Source organism: Bombina bombina, chromosome 3, assembly GCF_027579735.1.
Source record: "Bombina bombina isolate aBomBom1 chromosome 3, aBomBom1.pri, whole genome shotgun sequence".
NCBI classification, from domain to species: domain Eukaryota; kingdom Metazoa; phylum Chordata; class Amphibia; order Anura; family Bombinatoridae; genus Bombina; species Bombina bombina.
Window position 1 is genome coordinate 791462535 of NC_069501.1, and position 12186 is coordinate 791474720.

Below are 12186 nucleotides of genomic sequence, written 5' to 3' on the forward strand. Positions count from 1 at the left end.
AAATACCCCTGTTTCCGTGCGAGCCTTCAGGCTCGCCAGAAACAGGAGTTAAGAAGCAGCAGTCTCAACTCGTCTGCTGTCTCTGAGGCTGTGGACATCAATCCACCCGATCAAATACGATCGGGTTGATTGACACCCCCTGCTAGCAGCCAATTGGCCATAAATCTGCAGGGGGAGGCATTGCACAAGCAGTTCACCAGAACTGCTTGTGCAATGTTAAATGCAGACAGCGTATGCTGTCGGCATTCAGCGATGTCTTGCTGACATGATACAATACAGCCCCTAGGTGTTATCGCATTGTCTTTTTATTATACACTTGTTAATTATGCAATTGTACTGTATTTAGTGGTCCTTTAACCATTTTAATAGATTAATAGCATGAACCACCATACTGATGCCAATGAAGAATACATATGTGGGCTGATTTATCATTTGTCTGGCGGACATGATCCTCTGTAACGATTATGTCCGCCAGACATCGATAAATGCCAACAGTATATGATGTCAGCATTTATCATTGCACAAGAAGTTCTGGTGAACTGCTTGTGCAATGCCGCCCCCTGCAGATCCGCGGCCAATCGCCCGCTAGCAGGGGTGTCAATCAACCGGATCGTATACGATCGGGTAGATTGATGTCCACAGCCTCAGAGCACGACGAGTTAAGGAGTAGCGGTCTTAGGAAACAGATGCATTGGGGCCGATACGGAGATTGTTAAATCGGCCCCATGATATCTATTATTAGTTTGTTCTGGTTCACGTTCTGGTTCACGTGCACTACTGTGTGCTCTTTATCATGTAGAGGAATATATGTGGCAAACCACAATATCACTTGAGAGTTGAGTTATAACTTTAAAATTAAGTATTTTTTATAAAAGCAGCTATACTACAAAATTACTTCTAATCAAATTTAGAATGCATAACTTTTAGCTAATTTCTAGGGGTATAGGGGGTATCCTATGGCAGTAGGGGTTAATGCTGCTATTTATATGACATTGACATGTATAAGATGCCGCCACCAAGATTTATACAATGAGGCCCATTTATTAAGCTCCGGATGCCGCTTTTGGGCCCGTGTTTCTGGCGAGTCTTCAGACTCACCAGAAACAGCAGTTATGAAGCAGCGGTCTAAAGACCGCTGCTCCATAACCCTGTCCGCCTGCTCTGAGCAGGCGGACATGAATCGCCACAATTCAAAACGATTGAGTACGATCGGGTTGATAGACACCTCCCTGCTGGCAGCCCATTGGCCGCGAGTCTGCAGGGGGCGACGTTGCACCAGCAGCTCTTGTGAACTGCTGGTGCAATGCTGAATACAGAGAGCATATTGCTCTCCGCATTCAGCGAGGTCTTGCGGAGCCGGATTCGCACTGCCGGATCAGGTCCGCAAGACATTTGATACATAGGCCCCAAAGGCTGGATATTGAATTAGTTGTGCAATATTGAGGTAAATAGTGTTCCCATGCTGATAAAATCTTTTACTTAAGTTGCATGTAGGAGAAACATATAAATATTTCTGATGTCCAGGCACCTACACTATCAATTATTTGTAATGTGTTGTGACTGTAACACTAGTATAACATTTTTTAGAGATCTTAACTGGGAGGGAAGACTGATCATTGACTATGATGCATGTTAGACTGAATTAAATGCCAATTTGCAATTTCATTCATGTTGATCAGAAGCATAGTTTTCAAAAGATTATGGTTCTGTAATTAAAATATAAACATATATACAAATTGTCCATTAAAAAAAAATATATATATATATATATATATATATATATATGTAAATTATTTGTAAATTTGTATTATCTTTGTGTATATGTTTGAAAACTTCCAGTCATAGAGGAGTAACTAAAATATCCAATTAATAAACCTCGGAAAATTCAGCATAACATTTTAAAAATTAGTTTTAAAAATGTGTTATTATTATATGACTGTTTTTTCTAATGATCCTTATGACTAAAAAACCTCAAATTTGTATTTGGACCACTTTGAAACAGTCAAACCAAACAATATGCCCATAATGAGGCTGTTCTGTTTTAATACTTCAACTACTGTTATACAGTCAAAACTAAATGAAAATGTTGAGACAAATGAAAGAACACAACATACAGTCATGTGGAAAATAATGTACACCCTCTTTGAATGCTATGTTTTTATGTATCAGGACAAAATAAAAATCATATGGTCCTCAGCAGATCTTAAAATTAGGTAAATGCAACCTCAGATGAACAACAATACATTACATATTACACTGCGTCATGGTTAATTTAACAAAAATAAAGCCAAAATGTGTGACAAAATAAGTACATCTTATGATTCAATAGCTTGTAGAACCACCTTTTGCAGCAATAACTTGAAGTAAACATTTTCTGTATGACTTTATCAGTCTCTCACATCGTTGTGGAGGAATTTTGACCCACTCTTCAGTTCATTGAGTTTAGCAGGCTTTCATTTATGCACAGCTCTCTTAAGGTCCCGCCACAGCTTTTCAATCGGGTTGAGGTCTGAACTTTGACTGGGCTATTGCAAGACTGTGATTCTTTTATTTTTTTTATCCATTTTGTTGTAGATTTGCTGGTGTGCTTGGGATCATTGTTACTGTTGCATGACCCAATTTCGACCAAGCTTTAGCTGTTGGACAGATGGCCTCACATTTGACTCTAGAATACTTTGGTAAACAGAGGAGTTCATGATCGAGTCAATGACTGCAAGGTGCCCAGGTCCTGTGGCTGCAAAACAATCCTAAATCATCACTCCTTCACAACCGTGCTTGACAGTTGGCATGAGGTGTTTGTGCTGAGTTTGGTTTTCGCCAAACGTGGCACTGTGCATTATGATCAAACATCTCCACTTTGGTCTCATCGGTCCAAAGGACATTGTTCCAGAAGTCTTGTGGTTTGTTTAGGTGCAACTTTACAAACCTAAGCTATGCTGCCATGTTCTTTTTAGAGAGAAGAGGCTTTCTCCTGGCAACCCTTCCATACAAACCATACCTGTTCAGTCTTTTTACAATTGTACTGTCATGAACTTTAACATTTAACATGCTAACTGAGGCCTGTAGAGTCTTAGATGTAACTGGGTTTTTTGCAATTTGTCTGAGCATTGCACGGTCTGACCTTGGGGTGAATTTGCTGGGACGCCCATGCCTTATAATAGGGGCAGCACACTTGCATATTGATTTACATAGATTTAAAAGCAGCTTTTTCTACTCATTGTCTTAATTAGTAGCATGACACTATTCCCTAATGACCAGTCACTTTCTGATTAACACAGACAACATTTCACAGGCAATGCATTTGCATTTAAACTATATTTATACTGTACCTGAAGCTGATGAGTTACAAACAGGATACTCCTATTCTTCATTCCAGTCTTAATTGCCTTGATGAACAGTTCAGCTCCCACATAAACGTCAACTGCACTGAGAGGGTCATCTAGAAGGACCACACTTTTCAAACTGTATAGAGCACGTGCAAGGCTGATCCTTTGGCGCTGTCCTCCACTGAGGTTAACACCACGTTCCCCTATCTACAGGACAAATACATATATGATCAATATGTTTAATGAATATTGCAGGATCATTTACATATAGACATGAAAAAATGCTTTATCCATGATTAGGCAGAAAAACAGTCTTAAATATTCCCCCTCAGTAATCCAAGAGTAATGCTGCACTTGTTGCTCACTGATCTAGTCTCACATTAGTTGAAATATATTTAAATAGACTTATACCAGCACAAATGATAGAGGATAAACTGCTCTTTTTTGCTTTGATTTAGTCCTAATATTGTTATATATTGTTATTTCTTTCTTAAGATATGGTGAGTCCATGAAATCATCAATTACTAGTGGGAATATCCTTCCTGGCCAGCAGGAGGAGGCAAAGAGCACTACAGCAAAGCTTCTATATATGTCACTTCCCTTACCCATAATCCCCAGTCATTCTCTTTGCCTGCAGTACAAGGAGGAGGTGAAGTTTTGGTGTCTGATCTACAATCAAGATTTTTTTTTCTATGTCCCTTTATTTTTAGAGGATGATAACATATGGATCATGTATATGTGTACATTTTATAAAACATGTTTCTTCCTCTCTACCTGTCTCCATATTATGTGTTTTTGTTTTTTGTTTTTTATAATATTTTTTATTGAGGCTTCAGATATGGCATACAGGCACAAAATTACAGAAAAGTTCCAATACATTGCAGCGTCATATGTATAGAAGCAGTTGGTCAAAAACAAACATCAACAAACAGTGTTGATAGTTAACAAAGGAATAGATTGCCAATCTAATTGTAAACCTTCCAAGGTACTGAGGAGGCCACTCATGGACCTCACACATACATATTGGGATTAATAATGGAGGTTATCTTGAAACACTGGAGACCACTTTTGGGTCTCAAAACACACCTCATTTTTTATTTTATATATCTATATATAACTGTGATATCATACTCATAGGACAGTAAGGAGCAACCTGTAGGAAATATCAAGGTTTTTCAATATGAGAATGTTAATCCTCAGGGTGTACAAAACATAGTAGCCAAGAACCACGGTATTGGACGAAATAGCTGTGCTATGCTGTTTTAATGTAAAATATATAATTTCAGTATATAGAGCCCATATGTAATAAAATATAGTGGATGACTTGCAGGGATTAATGTAACAGATGTGTAGGGACCGCGGATAAACTGTAACTGAGACTAGGTAAACCATCTCGTAGCAGCATCTAGACTTAGCCACTGCTGTCGGGGGCAAATTCAAATTTAATGAAACCATAATTGCGTAAATTGGCAGGTAAGACAAGGTATAAAGGTATATGAGTAGGCTATTGTAATACAGTACTGTCTGATTAATTAGGCTTTAAAGTTGCTTGACATCTATACACATTAGTAGCTATAAGGTCTGAGGGACACACATTACCTCACTGGCTAGGACAACTGTGACCCACCATCCTGGCCGCGGATGGAGAGATATCAGCTGTCTGAATTGGCTGTGCATGACCTCAATAAATAGATAAGGTGTGGTAGCCTTCAGCTTAAGTTGTGCTAACAACACTTGGTATTTAAAGTAAGCAGGGACACTGGAGAGAGCTGAATAGGTGTAAGGGCATTATTTAAAATATCTATTAATATAGCTTATTTATTAGATGTTAAGTCCTTTATGAGATTCTTTAAAATGATAAGCTATGGAGTCATTGCCTGGCTAATGTGAAATGTGAGTTAGGCTGAAGTTCATGAAATGTTTCATCATGTTAGAGCTAAAGAACACCCACACCCAGCAATAGGAGTAAAAATAGAGTCCATTGTACTATATTACGTAATATATACATAAAGAGTCGAGTCACTGCTGTCAGCCCGTAGAGACTTATACCTGATAGTAAGACATGGTCCCCAAATACTATTAAAATCCATAAAATGTGATGTATAAATGGAGCTGTGGGTAAAGGCAGGCCAATTCATACACTACTAGATAAGAATAACGAGTTAGTGACCATCATAGAATCTTGTGTCATCAGTGAGTTGCCCAAAATCATACCAACCCAACTTCAGATTTAGCTAAAGTGTAGAGGTGAGAGATAGAGTTAAGCTTTAGATGTAAGCCAATCTATTACCGCATATCTGTAGTAAAAAAGGATAGCAGAAGAGTGGTATGGTATACTAGCGATTATAATCATCATCTTGTACCAAAAGATTTCCTGTGACTGCAAGCATAAGTTATCAAAATTAACATAGGACGTTTTGCTAGACTAAAAATATATCAACAATAACAACAGATACTGGATATAAAATCATGGAGAACGTGTCCTAATATATTGACAGCGGTAAATAAGAAGGTATAAATAACACTCAATATTGCACCATGAAATGATAATATGAAACCTGCCCCATTGAAAGGCAAACTAGAGATGCAAGTTCCTCGCTTCACAAATCAGTAAGTTCAGTGTGGGAAAAATGATACTGCTTTCTTCCTGCATACATATGTCCTAGAAAGTAAACTGCGGTCTTGTCCAGTACCTGTTCTTAGGATAACTGTCCCAGATTTGGTGATCATTCAGCTGATGCCAACTCTGGTTAACGAAACCCATCCAGATGTGCGCAAGTTTATATTGAACCGGAGCATGCATGCTAGCCTAAGATCAGTTAGCGGATCTCTGAGCTGCCATTTGGCACAGCTATACAGGGTCGATGAGCGCAGGGGCAAGACACTCGAAATGCCTGATGTTCTGAAATGTGGCTTGTGTGGGTCTAGAGGCACACAATAGTAGAAATGTCCAGTTGCCATCCCAAAATCTCTGTGCGATGAGGAGATCTGGACCCTCGAGAGGGGAGGACGCCTTCTCTGTGTGTCCGCTACCAACCCTCCTGCTAGAAGTCGGTCTCGCTTCCTGTAAGAGCGTCCTTGTGCACAATCTCGTCCAATCTTTGGGGTAAGTATTCTGGTCGCTGTGAGTACAGTTTCTCCACTTTGGTCTAATGCGGGTAGATGCCCATGACTATTGCCTGGGTAATCAATCACCTGGATCTGTTGCTGAGTAACAGTGGTGGCGTCCCCTACTATCAGTGCATTGTGCTCACACTGGGTGTTCGGCTGTTGCTTTGGGTTCCGCTGCTCAGCCAGAAGGATAACGGACAGCTAGTTTTCTAACTCCAACAAATGGACATTGAGCGATTTCAGCAACGCTTCCTGCCATCTAGCGACGGCTGCTAGCACCATCTTGGTCGTCATCGTCAGGGTCTCAGGGCCTGTAATAGTTAGTATGATAGAGGGCTGAATAGCCCTAGGAATTTAAGCAATTGGGTACAATGCTCACTGTGTTTTCACGAAAAATTTTGCTGCCCTATTTATATAGCCTGAGTAAGTTTACTCAATATTTCTGTATTTCCACAGGTCCATGTGAGGGATGGCATCCTCTCAAACCAGGTGAGCTGTCCTACTGCCGGACAGATAAATATTAAGGTAAATGCCAGTTTATTTTTCTATGTAGCAGTGAAAAATTTGGCAATTATTCAGCTGAAATGCTGCAGGGGGACGTTTTTTATTATTTCTGTCAGGGTGCAGGTTTTATGGCAGTTATTTATTTTATTAATGGCTCAGTGAGGATCCATTTTTTAGTAACGGATTATGTACTTTTTTGTGTGTGGGGGGGTTATTGTTTGTTTTTAAGCCTGTTTTCAAGAGAGTTGTTTTTAAAAATAAATTTAAAAAATTGCTTTTTTTGTCTGCTGTAGGACCGCCCCTTTTAGGGAGGTTCTGATTCTGTAATGTCAGAGTTTTTTTGATGCTTTTCTTCACTTCCTGTAAGAGTGAGGTGCACATATTTCAGATGGCTCTGCTGTTTAAAAGGCTTCTTGCTGTTTTTGCTTCTCTGGAAATCCGGATTGTAAACGGGATAGTTTTTTTCCTCAGTTTGCTGCGGGTTACAGGACAGGTAGGGCACCTCAGTAATTCTGCTGAGGTGTAGAGTGTTACCTGGGGTATGTTTTCTTGATTTGGTAAATTTAATGGGAACATTTATTTAAGAACGTTTTTTGGTTCTGTATTATATCCTTTGTTAAAAGATATTAAAAAAAAAGGAAGAAAAAAAAAGGAAAAATGTTTTATTTTATTTTTTTTGTATTATGGATCAGGAGGCTGTGCAGGATGTTACCTGTAGCTTATGTTTTGATGCCCAGGTGGAACCCCCAGTACCTTTTTGTTCTTCATATATTGAAATAACTTTAGCGTATAGAAATAGACTTTTTGATCCTCAGCCATCATTAGCTAAGGCGGAGGATGCTGTTCAGGAGCCTCCTGTTTCAGATGTGCCACAGCTTTCTCCTCAAGCGTCCCAATCCTATTCATCTGCACATGCAGTGTCCTGCGTTTCCTCTCATGCTCCGTCTGGAGTTACTTTGCAAGAGATTGCTGCCCAGGAGTCTTCTGCGGTATCTGAGGCGCTGTCTGCTTTTCCCATGCTGCAGGGAAAATGCAAAAGGAAATTTAAAGAAAAACAGTAAGTAAGGTTTCTGATCCTGAGGTGGCTAATCAAAGTATTTCCTCTCAGAAGTCTGAGGATGAAGATTCTTTGGGTGCATCTGAGGGTTAAACTTCGGATTCAGGCAGTATAATTCCTTATGATGCTGAAGTTGTGTCCTTCAGATTTGGGCCTATATTTAACAAGGTCTGGCAGACCTGATCCGACAGTGCGGATCAGGTCCGCCAGACCTCGCTGAATATGGAGAGCAATACGCTCTCCGTATTCAGCATTGCACCAGCAGCTCACAAGAGCTGCTGGTGCAACGCCGCCCCCTGCAGACTCGCGGCCAATGGCCCGCTAGCAGGGGGTGTCAATCAACCCGATCGTACTCGATCGGGTTGATTTCCAGCCATGTCTGTCCACCTGTTCAGAACAGGCAAACAGGGTTATGGAGCAGCGATTTTTGTGACCGCTGCTTCATAACTGATGTTTCTGGAGAGTCTAAAGACTCTCCAGAAACATCAGTTGTGCCCCATAAGCTGGAACACCTCCGATTGTTACTTAAGGAGGTTTTGGCTACCTTCGATGACTCCAATACTACTATCGTTGTTAACCCTAAGAAGTCTAGTAAGCTGAACAAGTATTTTGATGTTCCCTCTGCGGTGGAGGTATTTCCTGTTCCAGACCGTGCTTCTGAGATTATTGCATGGGAGTGGGAGAGACCTGGTTTTCCTTTTTCTCCATATCCTATTTCTAAGAAAATGTTTTCTATAGCTGACTCTATTAAGGAGTTGTGGCAAACAGTTCCTAAGGTGGAAGGATCTATTTCCACTTTGGCTAAGAGGACCACTATTCAGATAGAGGATAATTGTTCTTTTAAGGATCCAATGGCTAAGAAATTGGAGTCTTTATTAAAGAAAATGTATGTTTACCAAGGTCTTCAATGGCAGCCTGCGGTGTGTATTGCTACTGTACAGCGCTGCAGCTTACTGGTTTGATGCTTTGTCTGATTCTATTCAGACAGATACTCCTCTTGAGGAGATCCAGGACAGGATTAAAGCTCTTAAGTTAGCCAGTTCCTTTATTATGGATGCTTTCTTTCAGGTCATTAAACTGGGAGCAAAAATGTCTGGTTTTGCGTTTCTAGCTCGCAGAGCCCTTTGGTTACAATCCTGGTCTGCAGATGTTTCTTCTAAGTTATTAGATATTCCCTACAAGGGTAAGACCTTTTGTGGGCCTGGTTTGGCTGAAATTATTTCAGATATCACAGGAGGAAAGGGATCTTTTCTTCATCAAGATAGAAAGAATAAGCAGAAATGACGTCAGAGTAATTTTCGTTCCTTTCATAACTTTAGAGGTAAACCCTCTGCTTCCTCTTCCAAGCAGGAACTATCCAAGTATTCCTGGAAGTCAGCATGAAGGGTCGGCCCCCAATCCAGGAACAGATTTAGAAGGGGGCAGGCTTTCTCAATTTGCTCAGTCTTGGATACGAGATATCCCAGACCTGTGAGCTGTTTAAATTGTGTCTCAGGGGTTCAAGATAGTATTCAAGACTTTTCCTTCCAGAGGCAGGTTTCTTCTCTCAAGATTATCTGTCGACCAGATAAAGAGAGAAGCGTTCTTAAATTGTATCAAGGATCTTATTGCCCTGGGAGTTATAGTTCCAGTTCCTCTGCAGGAACAAGGCCTGTGATTTTATTCAAATCTGTTTGTGGTTCCCAGGAAAGAGGGGACTTTCAGATCTATTTTAGACTTAAAGTATTTAAACAAGTTCCTAAGATTACACTCCTTCAAGATGGAGACTATACATTGCATTCTTACTTTGGTTCAAGAGGGTCAGTTTATGACAACTATAGACTTAAAGGATGCGTGCCTTCATGTCCCCATTCACAGGGATCATCACAAGTTTCTAAGGTTTGCTTTCTTAGACAATCATTTCCAGTTTGTGACTCTTCCTTTTGGCCTTGCCACAGCTATCAGAATTTTCTCAAAGGTCCTAGGAGCTCTTTTGGCAGTGATCCGGTCTCGGGGCATTGCCATTGCACCTTATCTGGATGACATTATGGTTCAGGTGCCGTCTTTTCAACAATCAAACTCTCATACGGAGATCTTGTTGTCTTTTCTTCGCTCCCGCGGTTTAAAGGTAAATCTGGAAAAGAGTTCTCTGATTCCAGCCACAAGAGTAGTGTTTTTAGGGACCATAATAGACTCCCTATAAATGAAGATATTTCTGACAGAGGTCAGAAAACAAAGATCTTCGACTCTTGTCTTGTCCTTCAGTCCTCTCCTCGGCCGTCAGTGGCTCTATGTATGGAGGTAATTGGTCTGATGGTAGCTTCCATGGACATCATTCCGTTTGCTTGGTTCCATCTCAGACCTCTGCAGTTATGCATGTTAAGGCATTGGAACGGGGACTATGCGGATCTGTCTCCGCAAATAGTTCTGGATCAGGCGACAAGGGACTCTCTTTTGTGGTGGTTATCTCAGATACACCTCTACCAGGGAACTTGCTTTCGCAGACCTTCCTGGGTGATCAGGACCTCGGATACCAGCCTTCTAGGTTGGGGAGCAATTTGGTCTTTCTCAGGGTCTTTGGATTCGGGAGGAGTCAGTTCTCCCTATAAACATTCTAGAACTGAGAGCAATTTTTAATGCTCTACTGGCCTGGCTCAGTTAGCCTTAGCCCGGTTTATCAGGTTCCAGTCGGACAACTTAACATTGGTGGCATACATCAACCACCAGGGGGGAAATCGGAGTTCCTTCGCCATGACAGTGGTGGCCTGGATAATCCAGTAGGCGGGGTCTCACAACTGTTATCTTTCTACAATCCACATCCCAGGAGTGGACAACTGGGAGGCGGATTTTCTGAGCCGACAAACCCTTCATCCGGGGGGAGTGGGAACTCCATCCGGAAGTATTTTCCAGTTTAATCCTCAATTGGGGGCAGCCAGAACTGGATCTCATGGCTTCTCAGCAGAATGCCAAGCTTCTAAGGTATGGCTCGAGGTCAAGGGATCCACAGGCTTTCTTGATAGATGCTCTGGCGGTCCCTTGGAATTCAAGTCTAGCATGCATATTTCCTCTGTTCCTTTGAGAGGGCGTCAGTGATTCTCATAGCACCGGCGTGGCCTCGCAAAATTTGGTATGCAGATCTAGTGGAAATGTTGTCTCTACCTCCGTGGAGACTCCCTCTGAGGAAGGACCTTCTACTTCAGGGTCATTAAACACTTGATTTTATCTAAGCATGAGTTTTCAGAGTAAGTCATTTAGGCCTACTTATCAAGCCTTCAACTTACTTGCATACGACGGCATCAATACGCTCGCCTGACATCGCCTAACATCGCTGCCGCGGACCTGAATATGTTCTCCAAAGTTACCAAAAAAGCTGTCAAAAAGACGCGCACCAAGTACGGGGCGATGAGCAGCGGACTGTTGTTAACCAACAGTCATCAATTATTGGTATACTGTCACTAAACACCCACTCTATACTACACTGTTTTACCCCTATCCCGCTGCTCACGGACCCCGCCGCAACTAAATAAAGTTATTAAACCCTAAACCGCCGCTCCCAGAGCACACCGCCACTGTAATAAATTTATTAACCTCTATCCCGCCAATCCCGGAGCCCACCGCCACCTACATTATGTTATTAACCCCTAATCTGCCACCCCCTACACCGCCGCCACCTACATTATGTTATTAACTCCTAATCTGCCACCACCTACACCGCCACCACCTACATTATACTTATTAACCCCAATCCTGCCGCTCCCGGAGCCCACCGCAACTAAATAAAGTTATTAACCCCACCTCGCCATAAACTAAATTAACCTATAAACCCCTAAACCTAACAACCTCTAACTTTATATTAAATATTAACTCATCCCTATCTTATAATAAATTTAAACTTAAAGTGGAAGTAAAGTTACATTCACTGTTCGTTTGCAATGTAATATATATTAAAAATAAAATATACTTTCATTCATCAATTCGTTTGAATCGCTTTGTAAATATTTTTATTTCTTTTTTTCTTTTGCTGAAGATTACCGCCGTTCCTCCACCTACATAAAAAAAATTTTTATTGCACGTGTGACGATTCAATCCACATCTAACGGATTGGTTCCCCCATTGGCGTCTAAATCACCAGGATAACCTCCCACTTGTTATAGTGCGCATGTGTGAAAGACGAAACTTGAATTCACTCAACAAGTGCTTTCCCGACAG

General features: G+C 41.2%; 1 protein-coding gene across 1 annotated transcript in view; it reads right to left on the reverse strand.

The window, feature by feature from the left end:
- LOC128654044 (ATP-binding cassette sub-family C member 5) overlaps positions 1–12186 on the reverse strand; it is a 432957-nt gene that overhangs the window by 253054 nt on the left and 167717 nt on the right. Inside the window, exon 13 of the mRNA XM_053707695.1 lies at positions 3330–3533. Coding sequence (XP_053563670.1) covers positions 3330–3533 — 204 coding nt within the window. The remainder of the gene's footprint in view (positions 1–3329; positions 3534–12186) is intronic.